Source organism: Rhyacophila brunnea, unplaced genomic scaffold (assembly GCF_057557595.1).
Source record: "Rhyacophila brunnea isolate RB1 unplaced genomic scaffold, BYU_Rbru_1.0 scaffold_13, whole genome shotgun sequence".
NCBI classification, from domain to species: domain Eukaryota; kingdom Metazoa; phylum Arthropoda; class Insecta; order Trichoptera; family Rhyacophilidae; genus Rhyacophila; species Rhyacophila brunnea.
This window is the reverse complement of record NW_028232785.1, coordinates 19,865,655-19,888,144: the sequence shown is the minus strand read 5'-3', so window position 1 is coordinate 19,888,144 and position 22,490 is coordinate 19,865,655. Positions and strand designations below refer to the sequence as shown.

Sequence of the window (22,490 nt, the reverse complement as noted above, 5' to 3'; positions counted from 1 at the left end):
CGGAGAGCGAAAGTCGAGCTGTGAACGCGTCAATTTGTTTTATGATTGCGACGGGGGAATTAATTCTTAAATCGTGTAAAGATGACTAAAAAACGTTACCTACCATTTACTTGAAAAAGAAAACATGTCAATGAATATATTATTATTATTATTAGTAATAGGACAATAAACATAACATTAAATGGACGCATGTTGACTTTTTATGACAATTTATATTTTGTTCTGCACGTCATTTTAGTCACGATCGTTTTAGACCGTGCCGCAGCTGAAGTAAAAGTGAATAAAAAATATTCATGTAAATAACGAATTATAAATTCCATTGTAATCTTTATGGAATACCGGCTACAAGGATTATTATATATTTTTTTAAGTAAGAATTGGAAAGTTTTTTAACAGTTCCATCAGCTGGTATTCCTCGTTTCGGAAAATCACTCCATTTATCATCGAAATCTAGTTTGAACTGAATTTCGATATCTTCTGGTGAATATTTTAAGGCTGTAATGTTGGTTGTACATGGATCACCAACTTGCAAGCCGGTTCTTATAAATAAGCAGGTAATATTCAATATTCGAATAATCATTAAAAAGTGTGATTAACAGATTTCACCTTATATGGACTGGCATTACCCGTGCTAGAGCCTTCAATAATATTAATGACTCGTATTTAGATGGCGAGAATCAGGGCTCGAAATGGACCGGAACGCACCGGTGCGCCGTTTCTGTTCATACAATCCCCAAAATTATCGCTCCGTCTCGTGTAAATATTAATTTGACTGTCTGAGCGAGATGTCATATTATAAAAAAATCTAACACAATCGTTTTTTTAAATACATATATGTATAGAATTAGATAAGTAACATTGTTAATATTTTCGTAAAATTATCAAGCGCTCCGGTTCGTAAAATTTTCCATTTCGAGCGCTGGTGGGAATAGCTCTCAATAATTTCATTTACGTCACTCAATGATGGCACGCACACCATCACATTCCATTTGTGAGTGACCTTTTATATTCATTCCTCACCTTCTTACTATACATAATAGTCATCATCCCGCTACCGCCCACGATGACCGAGTAGTTTGCTCGTCGGCTTATAATGTCGTTAATCCCTGGTTCGAATCCTGGGTCTGGCAAATACTCAAAATGTTTTTCAATTTGTGTCGGGTGTGAGAGTAGGTACTACTTAATAGGTTGAGCAAGTGGCTACATATCTATTTCTCATAAAACAAATAGGTATCTGTTGATACCAGTGGCGAAGGGTGGAGGTAGGCTGTTAAGATCCACCATAAATATTGCACGCTAAACGTTGTCAGTCTTACATACTTGTTTTCATTGAAATAAGACTACATTTTACAGATGGTGTTGTTTAGTTTTTAAAATTCAATTAAACCCTGCCGAACACCAAGCCATAATAGATAATAGTCAAGAAATACTCATATATCTATAAAATATCTAAAATTATGCAATTAAATCATACATTACTTAGGATATTTTATAGATAGAATAATAATTTTTATCTATTATAGTTTCGTTTAGGCATAGCTTGATGAATTAAAAAAAATGAACCAACAATTTATATGTGTAATACGTATTCTTAATCTAACGAAAACAAATAAGTAAGAATGAAAAAATGAGCACATTTTTGTCATATCACCTAAAATATGCCAATACTAGTATGGTTTGGTTAAGACAGGGTTTAATTGATTTTTAAAACCCAATCAATACCATCTGTAAATTATAGTCTTATTTCGATAAAAACATATACATTTGACTGAAAAAGGTTAATGTGCACTATTTATGACGGATCTTAACAGCCTACCTCCACCCTTCGCCACTGGTTGATACAAAACCTCCACCCTGCGGAAGACCATATAATGACCTTATTAAGTTAGACATGGTCTAATATATATAATAATAATGTAATTATTCCACTACCCAAATTATAAAGAGTAAAATGATAAGTGGTGAGATTTTGTTTAAAATAAAGAGCAACAGCTTTTGTGTATGGTACTGTTACCGCCTGAAGCGTGGCATCCTCCGAGGATCCAAGGCCTTGAAGCCTGAATCATCATTGGGCGGATTCATGCAGACATGAGCTACGAGACAGAAATTTCTAGCCCGTAAGCTTAGATGTAAGACATTTTATAGTCACCCTTTTGAAACTTAGCTAACAAAGTCTAAACTAAATAGGTATTATTTCATAAATATATAGGTATTAAGAATAATACTTATTACTTTCTCAGTTTCGATAATTTTATCAGCAGCCTTGTCACTAAATTCGTACCTACCTACCTAGCGTTACAATCATTGACCTAACTAAAGCATTATTAAAAATTACATCCATAAAAGCACTAACCTACTTATATTAAAGGCATTGAATAATAATAATTAAATACATATAAATTCATTCATTCCAAGCTATTCAATTTCTAATGTAGTTAGTTTAAAATTATATATATTAATATTTTATTTACAAGAATATGTCTGTGTTCATTTTGTGGTTCAGATATTTCAAAATATGTACCTACCTAGCAAAGAAATGCTTCAGCTCAGTAATAATAATCCCAAGAAATACACTGCCCCTTTCAAAGCATGTACCTAGAAAAGGTCTGTTGTCTGTTTTTGTGAGCAGAAATTCTCAGAAATATGAGACCCAAGGTATCTACAATCCAGGTAGATATGCCAGAGGGTGTGAAGGCTGTCTTTTTGTCATTTTTCAGTGATAGAATTGTGAATTATTTTTTGTATCATTACCTACTTTGATTTTCGGAGACGACCCCAGCCCCTAGAAGATTCATTCGGGTTTCGGACTCTCGAGCGAGACGTCGGCCGCGGCGCCAAGCTCGCCGGCGTCTCCGACAATTAAAATTAATTTATTTTATAACTGTTTTGTTTGCTGTACTGGAAACTGTAATGAATTTCGTAAAATAAAATACGCCGTTATTCTTGAAATCCGCGTTGTCAATCAACAAGCATGTCCCCGAAAGAAGAAGCCAGCAGACAATAAACCTTGACATTACTTCATCACGGGGGGTCCAGCGCAACCTACGTACCCCCGTCCTTTCGGAGGTGACAGTACCAACTGAACTGCTTGCACATCTACAGTGTATACACATATTTTTTGGCGGCAGCTTAAATTTTGTTATTCATTTTTTCGACTCTCCTGGCTCGGCATTTTTGCAGAATGTGCTTGTATTCATCAGGGTGATTCAAATTTCCTAGCATATGAGCAAAGCAACGCTGATTTTTGAGATAACCCTATGTTCATTTATTTAATAACGTCTTAATTCAAACGTCTCGACCTAAGGGCCCATTCGCTACAGTTTCTATATTTAATGAAGGTAGAAAACGTCTGCAAATGATGCAAAAACTGGTTCTAAGTATTATTAAATTTGGAAGTGTAAACATAGCAGTAGTGAGATGGCATGGCCAGAAGTTTTCTATATAAAATCTATCAGTGGGTCTATTCTGTACTTATTGACCGCTTAAGTGATAAACATTATCACACTTAGGGTAGGTTTGTATCGAAGTATTAGCACTTATTGTAACAATTACAATACGTTGGTTGAAATTGTTGCAATAAACGCTACATTTTAACAGCGCCCCTCTGGCTGCTGTTAAAATATAGCATTTATTGCTACAATTACAATACGTCGGTTGTAATTGTTGCAATAAGTGCTAATACTTTGATACAAACCTACCCTAAGTTTAATAATATCTATCACTTTATCACTTTAGCGGTCGATAGGTATAGAATAGACCCACAGGTCTATTTCTTGGCATTAATAATGGTATTTATTTGAAAACGATGAGTTTGTGAAATGCCACTAGGTCGACTCTGTTTCACTTAATTCAGAACAAACCATTCCCTGAGATCCAGGGTGGCCAGAAACATCGGTTTTCATAGTTTTTATTTAATCTATGGTTTGCATATAGATAAAATATGGTTGTTAACTTTTAAATTATACTCCAGAGAGCAACTTCTTTTGACTGTGCCTTAGATTTTTTTGTTTATATGAAGATTGTTTGATATACGAGTAGGTATTACAACTTATACAAATAGATTTTGTTTTTCGAGTTTGTGATTTTTGTAAATATCTCAGTAATATAAATAAATACTACATAATATTAGTTAGACGCCTCAATACCTCATCGAAATGGCTATACAATAAGTAAAACTCAATATCGTAAAATTTGAAGGGGTGCCGGACAAAATCCCGAGGGCCGAAATCCCTAATGGATACTACTATACTAGGATATATTGTTTATCCAACTTTTAGATATTCCATTCAAGTGTAGGATTTTAAAATGTTTAAGTAGTCAAATGAATGATTCTCTAAATCTAAATAGTTGCCAAAAGGAGAAGAGTTAACACAAATAAAGAGATATAAGTATATTATAAATTTATATATAGGTATTTATTAAAGAAAACATAGGTACAGTTACAATTCTATAACTAATTTATATTATTTAAACAGCTTATATAATTATTTTAATAAATATATTAGGTATATTAAGTATATGGGTATTTATTGACGGAAAGAGAAAATTACATCGCTATGACTACAAAGTTAAAAATACAGAACGGATGTATCGTAAGCAGTGAAGTTTCTACAGATAGATATTACATTATTAAGATATAGTTAGCCTAACATAAGAATACGAGATTCTTTGATGTGAATAGGTACGAGTTGAAAAATTAAACTTATATTTAAAAGCAAGGACAAATAGAGAACGCATTTGTTTTTTTATTGGGTACAGAAATCATATTAGTTCGTGAACATAATCAAATTATAACCCATAATGTACATACATATATATAGACAATATAAAAACCAACAAATAGTGGATAAAATATTAACATTTTTTACTATAGTGAGCTAAATACCTTAAACTAAAAATTGTCCGTACATAATATGTTATCAAACGTCACGCGCAAAACACTGACAAGTTAATTTCTTTCTGCAAAAATGGTTGCTTATTTAGAGGTACATGTTTTTTTGCACAAATGTGTTGTTCATATTTATAAAATATAATTAAAACTATTTAAATATAATGAGTAAAGCAGGTGGGTTGACCGCTATAAAAAAAATATAATGAACAAGCAGGGTATACAGATTTTAATACAGAGAATATTTTTATTGTGCCAGTTTGACCGTTTATGTCGACATAGCAGTCAGTTACATTCAGTCACCCATCAACCTTGACTTAGTGTACATTATAATTATCAGAGACACACAAGCTAATACCACCAAGAATGGCAGAGTTCTATCTACGCCTCGTATATGTAGGAAAAAAATATGCAGCTAATTAAACATCCTTTCAAAACTTTAGGCTACAAGACGTAAGCTAACCTAAAAGAAAGTCAGTCAGATAAAGCCACAGATAACATCAATACAGCCGAAAACAAAGGTGTAGCAAAAAAAAATCAGGACTTTCTCCACCATAAGGCCGAACTTCAACTGATGCGGGCCCCAAATAATAGACCCTCTCTCAAGTCTGCTTCTAACTAATGAGTTATATACAAATTTCGAGGGCTTGATCCAATCTCTAAATAAATATTATTTATATAAAGTAGGAATTGACAATTGTCCAAGACGACAAATTTCATGAAGAGTTTTAAGTCATCCGCGAACAACGAAAACATAACATATTTAATTACCAATACTATGTCATTTATAAAAACCGTGAACAGCAATGGGCCCAAGTTGTCCCAATGTCTGTGACTGATAGAGGACGTAACTCCCGAATATGCCTCTATCTAGTGCTGACGACACATAATCAGTAAATACCATTAGGTTTGCTTCCGTCGAACGACTGCTCTAAATCCATGATGCTCATTCATTATAAATGACTCAATCATGCTGTGCATGATCATCTCAAGAACTTTTGCTGGTGCAGAGAGAACAGCTACCGGCCTATAGTTTTCCACTGATGACTTCGTACCAATTTTATGCATTGGAGTAGAGAGACATCTTCCAGGCATCCAGAAAGATACCCGTCTCCAATGGCAGGTTAAATATATATTAAAGTGCGCTGAGTGGGCCTTTTAGATTTGCATTAATCCTTACCACCTCTCTCATATCCTAGTATTATTGTCACAAAACCTAGAGACCGGCACTCACGGGTAATGATAGACCGTGATGCAGGTGACAAACTCAGTACAGCATTTAAAAAAAAATGCTGGGATGTTATCCGAATCCAAAGAGCGAGTATTCTTAAGTTTTTTAATAAATCTAAACACGTCACTTTTATCAATAGGGAAGATGTAAACGGATTGGGCACCGCATGATCGTTTTCTTGACGTCGAGGCGACATCCAGATTCGGGATACTACTTGCGTAGATAAACCTCAAATGATCAGCAAATGCTTCTGCCACTAACTTCTTCGCCCTTTCACATCGAAATTCATAAATTTACCTTCCTTTCTTAATCATTTTTATAATTCCAAAAGATTTAGGATTTTCGCGAATACAACTTTACCGATTACATTATATGTTCGATAAACAATTAACAATTTGCAATTGGAAAGCGTTCCACAACTACGAACCATTTCGTGCGTGCGTCTTCAAAATTTGAAAAGTGTTTCACCACTAAACACTTTTTTACGTTCTTTTACCGTACTAGATGTCAAAGTTTTGTAATCAAAATTAACGCAAAAAAGGTCTATCACCACAATTAATCATTTAAAAAGTTTTTTAACTATCGATTATACAAAAATGTCTTCGAACAAATCGCATTTGAATGGCTATTTACCGCTAAGTGTCAAAAGTCACAGTTTTGTGGTCGAATGAATCGCAAGTGATAGACTCTTCACATATTTGAAGTAATTGATGTTTTCTTAAGCAAGCGGATTGATTACATTTGTACCAACAAGAATCGAATTTGAAGGCGTTTTACCGCTGTGAACCTTTTTATGTCTTTTTAACTTACTAGATGTCACAGTTTTGTAATCACAAGAATCGCAAATGAAAGGCTTTTCACCATTATGAACCATTTTATGTAATTTTAAGTTACTAGATGTCAAAGTCTTATAATCACATGAATCGCAAACGAATGGCTTGTCACCATTATGAACCCTTTTATGTAATTTTAACTTATTAGATGTCACAGTTTTGTAATCACATGTATCGCAAATGAAAGGTTTTTCACCACTATGAACCATTTTATGTTTTCTTAAGCTAGATGAAACATTGGATCTGTAATCACATGAATCGCATTTGAAAGGTTTTTCACCACTATGAACCATTTTATGTACTTTTAACTCGCTAGATCTCGCAGTTTTGTAATCACAAGAATCGCAAGCGAACGGTTTTTCACCACTATGAACCATTATATGTTTTTTTAAGTTAGTAGATGTCAAAGTTTTGAAATCACAAAAATTGCAAGAGAAAGGCTTTTCACCACTATGAATCATTTGATGTCTTTTTAACATACTAGATGTCACAGTTTTATAATCACAAGAATCGCAAGTGAAAGGTTTGCCACCATGACCCATTTTATGTTCCCTTAAGCTAATATAATCGTTACATATGTAGTCACAAAAATCGCATTTCAAAGACTTTTCACGACTATGAACAATTTTATGAATTTTTAAGTTACTAGATGTCACAGTTTTATAATCACATAAATCGCAAGCGAAAGGCTTTTCACCAGTATGAAACATTTTATGTAGTTTTAACCTAACAGATGTTACAGTTTTATAATCACAAGAATCGCAGGAGAAAGGTTTATCACCGCTATGAAGCATTTTATGTTTTTTTAAATTACCAGATATCACTGTTTTGTAATCACACAGATCGCAACTGAAAGGCTTTTCACCACTATGAAGCATTTTATGTTCTTTAAGGCGACTAGATGTCACAGTTTTGTAATCACAAATATCGCAAGCGAAAGGTTTTTCACCACTATGACCCATTTTATGTTTCATTAAGCTAGCGGAACGATTAGATCTGTAATCACATGAATCGCATTTGAAAGGTTTTTCACCACTATGAACCATATTATGTTTCCTTAAACTGGCGGAATCATTACATTTGTAATCACATAACTCGCAACTGAAAGGTTTTTCACCACTGTGAACCATTTTATGTTTTTTTAAGTTACCCGATGTCACAGTTTTGTAATCGCAAGAATCGCAAGCGAAGGGCTTTTCGCCACTATGAATCATTTTATGGTCCCTTAAGCTAGCGGAATGATTGCATGTGTAATCACATGAATCGCATTTAAAACGCTTTACACTAATATGCACCAATTTATGAATTTTTAAGTTACTAGAATTTACAGTTTTGTAATCACATAAATCGCAAGTGAAAGGTGTTTCTCCTGTATGAATCATTCGATGTTTTTTTAAGCTAGCGTTCTGATTACACCTGTAATCACATAAACTGCATTTAAAAGGCTTATTATGAAACGTCTTACGTCTTTTCAATTTATTGAAAACGGCATTCTTGATTTTATCTTTATTTTTATCGTTACCATAATATGAAGAAATGTCATGCAACATCTTGTGGTCCAATAGATCACATTCAGATGAGAAAAAAGCAAAACACACACCGCATACAAAATTCTTTTCATAAAATTTAACTTTTGGCAACACTAGACAGACTTTTTTATCAGTGACTTCCTTTTTGATTTCACCATACCGCATAGGGGACTGAATCTCAGGCATAGCAGGTTGGTTATTCTGAGATTGGTGTAGTTGTATTTTGTCTGTGAATTCCATAGATAACCCATTATTTTGAATGCCATTTGAATCAGTTTCTTTTTCTCGTTTAAAGATTAATGGCGTCTCCTGAAAATCAAAATAAACATGGTAGTTAATATAAAAGTCGAACTGCTGCAAATATAAAGGAATTTGCAACAACATTTAAACCAATAGTTAATCTCAGTTAAATAATAAAATCTGACAATAACACAATCACTAATCACTACTTGTCTGAAGCATAGGACCATAAATACTGAACAAACACTAATGCCATTATCCAACTACGTCCGATCCTAATAAGATCATATGGGCCTCCACAGAGTGGAGGGTTTGTATCAGTGTTGCTGACCGTACTACAATTATAGTAAAATACTATAATTAACTATTTCTTTTATTCAACGAATAATTCACAAGATTTAAGAATATATCATTCTGATTATTGAACATATATAATTTAGAAAAATACTTTCTGAGAGCATATATTATAACCAATAGAAAAAATCTTTTTTGAAAAAAAGTAAGCCAACCCGACGGGGAATCGAACTCCGTATCTTCCAGGTTTACGCCCTGATCCGCTGCATTACCATTATGCTGCGAGGTGACATACTAATAGCGACAAATTTTAACTATTGGTCAATTTTAATACCTACTCATCAGTTTTCTTCCAAATCAAGCTACTTTGGCCATCGATTTTTGTTTCTTAAATCAAAGTAGTTCCGTAACCGTCTGAGCTAGATATGCCATATAATAGAAAATCTAACACACTTATTTTCATGAAATACACATCAAATTTGATAACTATGTCTTCTAACTATGATAACTATGTATTGTTCTTCAGAAAACTGTTGAGCGCTCCGGTTTGTAAACTTAACCATTTCGAGCGCTGTAGAATTTTAAGCAAATATGCCCAAAATACTATAATTTTGAATGAATCGAGATGAAAAATGTTCCTGTACTCTAGTTTTTTCAAAATACAATATTTTTTACCCTTTTGTACTATAATCGACATAGAAAAAGATGACAACACTGGTTTGTATTAACATTTTTTTTTTTTTTACGAGAAATGGACGTTAGCCACTTGCTCAACCTATTAGGTCCATAACTCCTCGTCCTGACTCTGACACATATTGAAAAACAATATATTGTGTACTTATTCCCTTTCGAACCTAGGACCCGCGACGCTATAGACCGACGCTTAAGCCGCGCGGCCATCGCGGGTGCATGATCCTTATCCAAGTACCGATTTAGTGGACACAGCAAACCAGAAGGCGGTATAAAAAGATCGACGACAATTCGATTGGTACTGAGGTCACCCGTTAAAAATAAAAAAACTGAATTTTAAAGATCCCGTGAATAAAAAGCCCAAAGGAGTACGTATGCATTAGCAATCAATTTACCTGCTTAACCGGATTGTAATTGGAGTAAGAGCAACCAGGTAGCGGATCTTCATAGTTTAATGGACGCATTGTGCTTGGAACATACACGGTATTGAAGTCATCTTCCTGAAAACAGTTACAATAATAATTGTTATATATTATATACATATAAGTGAAATCAAATATAACATCTACACAACCAAATAACAATAAGTAGTGTCTAGCCATATCAAGCATATGAACAGATTGAAAAATTCCCTTGAAGCTCTTAATTCACACAATTATTTATCAGTAACAGATAAAAATGTATTTATGTTTTTTGTAAAAAATCGTGGTGTTTTTATTTATTATTGTTTTATTTAATAATAATACGCAATTTTTTTTTAGTACTTATTCCACTTTTAATCAATAAATTAAAACCGGTTTCGTCCGCCTCAGAAGGACATTTTCAAATGAATACATTTTCAAACAAAATCAAAAGCGACAGAAATAATATAACAATAGGTACATAAATTATCCGTCCAATGATACCTTCCCAGAAACAAATTAATTTAAAACTAATGATGTTGGACATTATTATTTCATACTACACCAGGGTAGGGAATCCAATCCCGAGCCAAAATTCTGATCCCGGGATTTCGGGATTACAATTTGAAAATCCCGGGATCCCGAGACGGGTCCCGGGATTGGAATTTTTCCATTGTGAATATAAAATTTTTATATTTACAAATAACATTGATACAATCGGCAAAAATAAATCTAGTATAATTTATACTATTTAAGACATTTATTGTTAATATTGTATACGTTCAATCTTGGAAAAACATAAATCTAATGGAGAAAATAATATTGTAATATAAATAATAATGAGAATTTAATATGAGATTGCTGTTTCAGATAGTAAAGACGTAATGAATGGGTTTAGCGAGATTTAAAATAGTAAAGCAAATCATGGTGTACCTATGGCCTTTCCGCTTCATAAATCTAATTAGTCAGCCAAATATGAAATTTCCGTAAAACGTATGAGATCATAATGGAATTACTTTGTTAATAGTGCGAAGCATTGTTTTTTTCCAATCTTTCCCATTTTTATTAATTTATGTGACAGAATAAAATGAATCGGCAACTTACAGATGGGTATAAATCAAACTTTATTCAAACTAATGTAGTTATTTGTTATTAAAAGTATTTTTTCTGTTATATTTTCGTTTTTATTTTATTTTCAATAAAAATTAATAAAAAAATCAATCCCGAAAGTTTCGGGATTATGTTTATCAATCCCGGGATTTATAGGTATCGAAAATAGCTCGGGATCCCGGGATTCGGAATACACCAGGGGCACTAAACAAGTTATTTTAAAATATTAACGAAACACAAAATATGAAACAATCAATACTTACAATACCATTAATATCAACAATAGTGTTTTTTATAAAATACATAAAACGTATCATTAACTGGTCAAAAACTGTGCGCGTCTATTTAATTTGAAAGCACCTCAGACCAGTGGCGCACTCAGGATTTAATATTGGGGTAGCCCAAGGAAAATGTAAATTAGTCCCGTAGGGTTTTTCTTCTTCACAGCCTAATTTCTCGTTTATCGGTCTTTTGTCTATTGCACTCGGTGTACCTACACCATGGACCCCCACATCCTGAAACGGGTCCTCAAGGTAAGGTATTTGGCGGCCCCCCTACCTACCACTAACACTAAAGGCAGTGTGAAACACTACATTAACGTTTTTAAAATTGTGTTTAAGTTCAAATTAAGGGTACTTATAGAGTGAATTATTGGCGATTTTTAATATATCTACTTTAATAATGGAGCTGTCGAGTATCGACACATACTAATCAAAAAATATATTGCACAATTATTTAATTGAAAATGTCCATGGCTATGAAGTATAATAACACCGCAGGCGACTTTTTTTTTTACTATTAAAGTTAATTTATGATGTGTGTTTATCAACCCGACACGTCGGCCCCCACAGCCTGGGCCCCAGGCTAGAGCCTTGTCAGCCCTCCCAGCCATGACCTACACCACTCCGGAATTCGGGTGGACACCGAGAATTTTTTGACAGTTTCATTAGGGATTGGGTTTCTAAAAAATCCCGACATTATTGTTTCGAAATTTCTTTGTTAGAAATTAAAATCTAAGAATTTTTTCTAAAAAGGGTGCTGGAGAATTCCAAATCATTTTTTTGCCGTGTTTTTATTTGTCTAAGCCCACAGGTATAGTTTATTGGCTTTCAATTTCAATGTTTAAAATCATTCTGATAATTTTCATACTTGGGGGGTGCCAGGGCCTCTTGCCCCCCCCCCCTGGGTGCGCCACTGCCTCAGACAGAACTACAAGAAAAAGGTTTTTGGAAACACATACGACGCCCCACGGGACGGTAACCACTGGATTCATGCATAATAACAATAACACAATCACTTGTATGCGGCATGGGACTGTAAATACTAAACAAACATACATGCTACCAATTCCAGTAGGTATGGTGATTTTAGTAAACACAGCTAACCACAACGCGGTAAAAAAGATACGACAATAATTTTAATCTTCCTAGGTTCACTCGGCTAATAATAAAATACTGAATATCAAAGACCCAATAAATAAGAAACCCAAATGTATATGTATGTAAAAGCAATCAATTTACCTGCTTAACCGGATTGTATTCCGAGTAAGAACATCCAGGTAGCGGATATTCATAGCTTAAAGGACGCATTGTGCTTGGAACATACACGGTATTGAAGTCACCTTCCTGAAAAAAGATACTTAGAGGTAATATAACGATAGGAGGAAGCTAAATATATGATGTATATATCGAACGTGTTTAGGAAAAAGGGCGTAACCCTCACAGAACAAATTTTACAGGAGGGGAAAAAAAGTTTTTTGAATGATTTTGGCTTAGATTATAGAAAAAATATAGATGGAGCTATTGCTAGTGTTTGTCCTTCAAAACTTGACGAACTTTTTCACGCATTTGCCTCGCCCCCTTCACGCTTCCTACGCGACCCTTTCCTGGGTTATTTGAAAATATGTGTGAGTGTGCGTGTCGTAGTGTTGCCAGATATCGAATATTTCTACCAACGTTATAATTTTACAAGCGATATTTTTATAAATTATATTATGGCAACACTGGCGTGTTGGCTATGCACTTGGTAAAACATTACTCACTAAAATCGGCTTATGCGGAGGGCTTGGATTTTGGTTTAATATATATATTTTTCAATAGACACATACATTGGGTGCATGATGATTGATGATTTGGTGTAATATCTTTTCATTCTAGCAATAATTAAAAAAAATACAAAAAAACAATTAAAATTGAGTGTAAAACTTAATTAAAGCTCAATTAAAACCTGAATTTAGATAATAATTTCGCATTTGCGGCTTACTTTCTTTTTACATAACGGGTATTTAGTTGTATACATTGTTAATAAAAGCACTTTTCGAAAAATCGAGGGTTACGCCCTTTTTCCTAAACAAGGTCGATATAATTACAAATTTCGACGATTTGAGAGAAAGATTGCAGTGTAAAATTTGCCCCCCCACCCTATCCTTTCGTAGATGACAGTACTAAAAACTAAACGTCCTACTTGCCAAATTAGTTAGATAAGTAGCGGGTTCGATTTGGGTCATCAATGTGGGGTTCATCGACGTGTCGTAGGTCATGGTGTTGAGGATGATGATGAAGAAGTCGAAGATGGATGCAAGAGCGAGTTTTATTTGCGGCGTAACGGTCGGTACAATAGTATGTTACAGTAGTTATGTATAATGTTCCGAGGTCTGAATCTCGGTACAATGAGATGCTGTGCGGGACGATACTGAGATTGAGATAATAACAGACCGGAAACGTATATTCGAGTGACATTCACTATTTATTCATTCAAAATAATATTCTTTTTATTGAAATAATCGAGTCAGCTATTATCTGACATTTGCGTCAATGGATGACTAAGTGAAAAACGGAAACCTATGCAGAATTTACCGAGTTTGCTATAATTCGACACTGTGGAAAATAGATATTTAATTTGTAATTCTATATCTCTATGGAACTCAACTTTAATTTGATATTCATCGTTACCTAAGTGATGTGTATAAGAAATATATTAAGGGGGTACATGCTCGTCGAAGGTCAAAATTGAGTTTTTATTGTATTTTCAACCCATGATCCTGGACACTCCTTAAACGTTGTAGATAATCTATTTATATAATTTTGAAGCCTTATTATCCTTTATAGTTATTTTAAACATTTGATGACTGCATAAAGTATTTTTGTTACATAAAATAGTATTCTTTTAAACCTCTCGCTCTAATGTTTTAGAATATAGTCATATTTCGGTACATAACTGTGCAGTGGTGTTAAGATTTTTTACATTTATTAATTTTTAAACGCATTTATAAAACCATTAGTATAATTTATTATGAGATAATTTTTGTAAAATACTCACGATAAAAAAATATTTTGATAATCTCTGTGATCCCAAATTTTACAAGAATTAGGCATTTTATTATTCAAAAAATCGGCAAGATTTACACATTTGAAGATGATTCTAAAGATACTTATTATAAGCTATGTCTTTGACCATTCTAGTGTGATAAACGTCTTATGAATAATGATTGCTTTATAATAATTATTAACCTAAGAATAAGGTAGTGTTTTTTTTGAAATACGCCATTTCTTTTGTCATTCCCTAGTGGTTAAGCTACAATATACGGCCGTAGCCATAAATTGACAAACTATAATTAAAGTAGGGAGTAAAATTATGTTAACGCGCGTGTTTGAACATGTACCTAACCAAATTTTTTTAAAGTTTTTTTCAAACGGTACATGTTTAAACACGCGCGTCAATATCATTTTACTCCCTACTTCAATTATAGTTTGTCAATTTATGGCTACGGCCATATGTTGTAGCTTAATCACTGGGGAATGACAAAAGAAATGGCGTATTTCAAAAAAACACTACCTTATTCTTAGGTCAATAATTATTATAAAGCAATCATTATTCATAAGATGTTTATCAAACTTGAATGGTCAAAGACATAGCTTATAATAAATATCTTTAGAATCATCTTCAAATGTGTTAATCTTGCCGATTTTTTGAATAATAAAATGCCTAATTCTTGTCAAATTTGGGATCACAGAGATTATCAATATAATTTTTTATCGTGAATATTTTACAAAAATTATCTCGTAATAAATTATGCTAATGGTTTTATAAATGCGTTTAAAAATTAATAAATGTAAAAAATCTTAACACCACTGCACAGTTATGTACCGAAATATGACTATATTCTAAAACATTAGAGCGAGAGGTCTAAAAGAATACTATTTTATGTAACAAAAATACTTTATGCAGTCATCAAATGTTTAAAATAACTATAAAGGATAATAAGGCTTCAAAATTATATAAATAGATTATCTACAACGTTTAAGGAGTGTCCAGGATCATGGTTTAAAAATACAATAAAAACTCAATTTTGACCTCCGACGAGCATGTCCCCCCTTAATTCCTAATCATAATGTAATTACAATTATTGCAGAAGCTACAAATTCGTTTTGAGGTTATATTAGTAATTAAACACTGACTTTATAGTCAATGGGAAAATGGTTTTACGTGTCGAGTGGAAATATTTTTGTGAATGTTTGAAACATGTACAATACATCCAGTAACCTCAGACCTCATAATATAATAAAAATGATTAATAAGAGGTATAAAAACTTGTTTACAAACATCTCTTAAGAAAGCAAAAACATTTCCGATATATTTATACAACTGCCCACATTTTGTATTCCATCTAGGATAGACTACACGTGCCTTTGAGCTGACAACCACGGGTCTGCGACATGTGTAATGTGTCGCGTGGTCTCGGCGACTATGGACATGTCCCCATATTTCAATTAAATTGGCCACAAAAAGTATTATTGATTTGCTCTGACTACGGAACCTACCGTACTCAAAGTACATGGTATGTACAATCAATCAATTTACCTGCTTAACCGGATTGTATTCTGCGTAAGAACATCCAGGTAGCGGCTCTTCATAGCTTAATGGACGCATTGTGCTTTGAGCAAACTGGGCATTGAAGCCATCCTGCTGAAAACAGTTACAATGATTGTTATAGGTATAAACGATAAGAGGAAACTAAATATATAATGTATACATATTTATATAAATATAAGTAAAATCAAATATATCATCTACAACAGTGATTTTCAAACGGGTAGACGCGCCTTCCTGGGCAGGTACGGGGTGTTGCAAAGGGAGACGCGAAGAGTTTACCACAATTAATGTAGCCACAGGTTTGCAGTTTGCAAATGCATAGTTTATAAAACGGCCGTTAGTTATAAACTACATAAAAAAACAGTCATATAAAAGGTCGTTTGCAAACCTGTCTGAAAATATGCTCACTTCTCTACTATTGTGAAGCGCGCTGGCTATCTCGTGAAAAAAAATGAAATAAAAGGGTCAAATAATCATAATGTTGAAATTTTAGGCAAATTTCTTTAGGAACGATAATTTTGTGTTTAAACTTGTCTATTTGGTTAAACTTAAAAAAACTGAGTGAATAAATTAATGCAAGGACCACTAATGCATTCACTGATTTAAAAAGACAAAGTGAAGGCATTCATAAAAAAATTGGAGCTTTGGAAATCAAAATTACAAAACAATAAGTTCGCCATGTCTCCACTTTTAAATGATTTCTACGCCAGATATATTGAAACAAACAAATATCTATTTACTGAGTTCTTGGTTAGTTTGCTAATGCACTTTTCACATTATTTTTTTTATAGTAAAAAATTATGTGGTTGAAAGATCCTGGCTTTTTAAAAGGGAGGGAAAGTAACATGCAGTTTGGAAACCACTGATATACACAAAAAAAATTACAATGGTGTCTACAAAGACCAAGCTTATGAACTGATTGAACAATTCCACAGAATCTCTTCGTACGCTTGTCATTGAAATGTACCCAATTCGACGATTTGAGAAAAGATTGCATAGAAGGCGCTACATTCAATTAAAAGTAATTAAATAAATAAATATACAAAATGACTTAGCGAATTCAAGCAATTATTCCAACAGTAACAGAGTAAAATGTACTTTTATTTTTCATAAAAAAAATCGTGGTGTTTTTATGTGTAAGAAAATACATAATAAAACTTATCATTAATTGACAAAACCCTGGGCGAGTCACAAGATAACTGATTAAACATTATAATGAACATAAATATTATTTTAAAACATCTCAGATAGGTATAAACATATAAGAAAAAATCTTTTTTGGAAACAAATTCGACGCCCGACGGGTCTTGAGACAGTAATCACTGAATTCACGCTAAGCCAGCTCGCACATCAAAAGTCGTTCGTCTGTAACGTGTCGAATACGTCGATGTGACGTCATCGTTATTAAAAAAACACATGCTGCCAAATGGAGCACCGCAGATTGGTATAATGATACCTTTTAATTTGAAAAAAAACATCTAGTCGCATGCTTCCCGGGCTGCGAGTCGAAGACGTCAGAACGCATACACACACATACGAATTGGTCAGTCCTATTCCGCTATACCTCCGCCGCATCCAAATAATTATACGTTCCGACAGGTACGCGCGACTATCGCAGGTAGATGTGTGCGGTCTTCATATGCAACATCGAGACGACGTTCCTAGAAAGTTTGATTTATGGATCTGCGACATACGAGGCGAGTTTAGATGTGAGAGCCGGCTAATGTGATTTAGCAATTAAGTTAAAGACGTCCTATCTAATTAACTAGTAGTTTTTGAATGAGATGCTTACCTATAAAATTGCTTTAATTTATCAATCGGTTTGTATTTTCAATCAACGCATCAATTATATACACAAGACTGCTATCGTCTGCTATTGCGGATAGTTTTTCATATTTGTATCGAAGTATTATAATGTTTACAATAAGTGCTATGTTTTAACAGAACCTCTCTTGGCTGTGCTAATTTTTAGAGAGAGATAGACAGTTTTGACTGTTTATTCGGCTTATTTATTGTAACCATTATAATACCCCAATACAAACGTATGATAATCGACCCTCGATAGCAGTCTTGTGAATAGAATAGATGCGCAAGTGCCCTAATTACTAACTAACGCCTTGATAACTCCAAATTTTAATCATAATCATTTAATAAATTTTTTTTTATTCAACGAATAATTCACAACATTCAAGAATGCAACATTCTTTATATTCAACAAACATCATTTTGAAAACACCTCAGAGTATGCAGAGTGGCTTAGTGATTAACTGGAAAAAAAATCTACTTATATTGAAAAAAATATCATAAACTTTCTACTGAATTCTTGGCACACTGGCGTTGTGTTCTTGGGTTGGGTAATAAAATAAAAAAACAGGACGGTTCCCAAAACTTGGTCCATGGCAACTATTTGTCACACTACTATCACTAATGTGTCGTAACAAATGCTAGGCTTACAAGAAAAGGGATATTGTTCCGTTGTATTGACACTGTTCTGTTTTTCATGTTCTGTTTTATCATGTTCCTTTTTGTCACTGTTCTGTTTTGTCATGTTCTGTTTTATCAAGTTATGTTTTGTCCGGTTAGGTACCATATTGAAATGATGAAAATCTATTGTACTAAAAACCACACGTCCAACTTGTCAAAGTAGTGAGATATAAACTTGAATTTAATATTCATCGTTACCTAATGCAATGTGTAATCGTCGGTAATTTTCTACAAACACGTATTTCAATATTTGTCAGTTTTAATTTGTAATGAATTTAGAATTTGAATACCTACATATTCCACTAGCACTTATCTCAAAACATACTTTATAACATAATAAAATTAAGCAATTACAAAAAAGTCGTATCACAATAAAAGACTTTTATAAATATTATAAACTCGTATTTTGAGTTACGTGTTTGTAAGTACACAGAATACTGAACACCGACAGATGATTGTACTGAAGCACTTTATCGTAAGTCAATATACGTGTTTACTGCAGTAATATTGTGTAATGATTCACAGTAAAGTTGCAACGCATTCTCGTATTTTCGACAATATGACTGATCGGTCGAAAGTATACCTAGTGCGATAGATTGAAGAAACATTACATTTTTTTCATGAAAATATGAGTAACTATACTAAATGGATATTTCTTAGAAAAAAAAATATTTCTGAATTCAAAACTGATAGAATAAAGTTGTTATTTGCCTCTCCCGAAAAGTTGTGTTTTTTTGAGATACGTGTTTGTAGAAAATTAACGACGGTAGGCATTATATTAATTCGATTAATTGATTAATTCATTCCATTAATTATTAGAATTAGAAGCTATAAAAGAAATATTCGCACAAACAAATAATGCTTATCGTTTTGAGGTTATGTTAGTGTTTTGACACTGACTATAGTAGGTAGATAGGGAAAATAGTTTTGTGACTGTATGAAACATGTACGGTCCTGTAAGCTCAGACCTCATATAATGAAAATAAGATAACAGACATTTCTCAAGAAAGCAAAAACATTTCCTATATATTTATACAACTGTCCAAATTTTGTATTCCATCTAGGATGGACAACATATTGCGTATTTAAGGGGTCTTGTGCCTAGTTGTACGCTGTCGCGTGCTTCCATCTGTCAGTGAAAACAGTGTTGCCAATCGAACTATAATTATAGTACATTTTGGTCCGCGTACTATTAAAAAACTATAGTACGTCAAAAATACTACAATTTTGAAAAATGGAATTAATTCAGTTCGCCGGTTAGCATTTTTCGGTCGTAAGAGGTGTTTAAATAAATGGCATCGGAATTTCTCGAATTCTCCGTTATGTTTATGTGAGAAACAAAAAAAATTACTTTGAAAACACGTCCTATAATTTTTGCTGAAATACTAGGTATAATTTCTTGGACCGCATAGTTCGATGACAAAAAGATAACAGATTTTAACAATGACGACAGACAGCTGACGACGGCGTACAACTAGTCACAACCACCCATTTGAGTTGACAAACACGGATCAGGGGCCCGATTTCCTAACTATCGTCTCGTGTGGCACCAGACGACATGACGTAATTGTGACGTCAGCCAATACACGCTCGAGCGGGCGGCATGTATTGGCTGACGTCACAATTACGTCATGTCGTCTGGTGCCACACGAGACGATAGTTATCGAGTCCCTGCGACATGTTTGCAAGCGAGATAATATGACGCGTGGTCTCAGTGACTATAGACAATACGTCGCCATATTTCAATTAAATTGGCAACAAAAAATATTATTTGTTTATCTGTCAGTCGCCATTTTGAAATTCAGTTATCGTCATCGAACTATAGTCCGCGGTCCAAGACATTATAGTATTTCGGTAAAAATTATAGGACGTGTTGAAAATGTAAGTTTTTTGTTTGTCACATAATCATAACTGAGAATTCAAGAAATTCCCATGCCCTACCTTATTTAAACACCTCTGACGACCGAAAAATGCTAACGCCGGTTGCCGTCATTAACTGTCACGTTAGTTTTTTAGAGTACCTATACAACGCAAGACTACGTCCATAGACTAATATCGCACACTGAGATCTTATATTATTTATATTATATAGATTATATTTACTACGTCCCTCGCTTTACGTTATTACGATTTGCTGTGATTGAAGTACCAACATTTTACGTTAACTTAAAAAATAGACAACTTTTAAAAGCAATGAAATAAGCAATGGGGAATATTCGCACAATCAGCGAATTCGATTAATTCCATTTTAAAAAATTGTGGTATTTTTAACGTACTCTACTTGTTTAATAGTACGCGGACGAAAATGTTACTTTATTAATAGTACGCGAACCAAAATGTACTATAATTATAGTTCGGTTGGCAACACTGAACTCACTGACAGATGACAGATGACAGCCGAGCACCAGTAAAAAGACCCAAAACATTCAATAAATACCATCAAGTATGTATGCCTCGTGGTATAATAAAATTCATGCACAATAATGAACACTAAGCTAGACGTTTTTAAAAACTAACCTCAAAACCACGGCTGGTGTTGTCGACAAGCTCTTGTTTTATGTAGGTGTCCGGAATGATTGGAATGTCCGGCGTGAAATGCATATATTCAGCGTCTGAATCGCTATCAACTGGTTCGCGCTTTATATCCATTTTAAGTTGTTTTATGAAGTTTTGTGGGCAAAAATTGTAATCGATTTCCTACACGTGGAGTAGCAGGCGTGAAAATTGCAGTCATAGACTAATGATAGAAGTTTTACTATAAACAAAATTATTGCCATTTGATCGCTAAAAATATCCATGAATTAAGACAATTAAGGGATACTAGAAATTTCTTTATATTCATTGTCTATGTAAAAATATATAAATGGGAATCTGAAATGGTGAATCGGAAAAACGAGAAAATAAATCTGTTTTACTAGAGCCCGGCAGTGTTACCATCTCTTTCCAATTAATCAAATCAAACTGAATCAAACTAGGTTATCCAACCAGACGGTTCTCGGACGGATCATTTGACAGAGTTTTCACGGGAACGCGATTTCTGACAACGAATATTAGTGTTGCCAATATACTTAAAATGACACCAATAACTTGTTAATCACAAAAACACGAACTCATTTATTGAAATTTAGTGTCGACTTATTATGAAATTCTAACCTCATATAGCTCGTCGTCTACAATAACACAACTTTAACTGTCGTATTCATTTATTTTAGATGTTTAAAATATAAATATTGATTCATGAATAAGTACCTAGCTATTTAGTTAATTTATAAGATATATGACAGAGTTATTAAAAAAATACTTTTGCCCAAAGCTTTGCCCAATCGTCCGCTAGTTTGATCGTTTTCATGTCAACATGATTGTTACTTAAAATTCGTTGGATAATAATAAAATTGTAAAACATGATCATTCGTGGTTGTTTAACGCCGTTTGTAGTTTAGAATATCCGTTGAAAAATATAAATAAAATGAAAATAAACAATTGTTGGTCTGACATGATCGAACTGTTTGCGCAAAAAATATGGCTTGAATTTTTAGATGGTTATTGAGACCAAAAGCTGTTTCTTGCTGGCGTACCTACCCATGATTATTTATGATTAAATTAAATTGTATATTTAGCTATAATATGGGTAGGTACCTAATTCAACTGAACTGTGGTGTAAAATGTCATAAATATCATTCTCACGATTTATTATAAATGCCGAAGTAAATACCTACGCGTATCATTTAATTTTTTCCTAATTCTAAAAATATTAACGTTCATAGGTTATGCAATAGGTAGGTATTTCGAGAAAATGACAGATAAGGAATGGTACCTACCTATAATAAAAATGACTAGGTATCCTGTCTGGGCCGTTACCTATCACTTTGACAGATCGTCAGAAGAGGTTTGACGTTTCATACCAAACCAATTCTGACG

The 22,490-nt window shown here is 33.5% G+C and overlaps 1 protein-coding gene across 1 annotated transcript; it reads right to left on the bottom strand.

Moving 5' to 3' along the window:
* Positions 1-7,942: 7,942 nt before the first annotated feature.
* LOC147076851 (uncharacterized) lies at positions 7,943-21,617 on the bottom strand. Its single transcript, XM_085941607.1, has 6 exons — positions 21,090-21,617; positions 16,077-16,178; positions 12,737-12,841; positions 10,101-10,205; positions 8,605-8,790; positions 7,943-7,948 (listed from the first exon to the last, which is right to left on the bottom strand). Exons 1-6 carry the CDS (start codon positions 21,219-21,221, stop codon positions 7,943-7,945), a joined length of 636 nt encoding a protein of 211 aa, XP_085797733.1. The 5' UTR covers positions 21,222-21,617.
* Between the last annotated feature and the right edge of the window lie 873 nt (positions 21,618-22,490).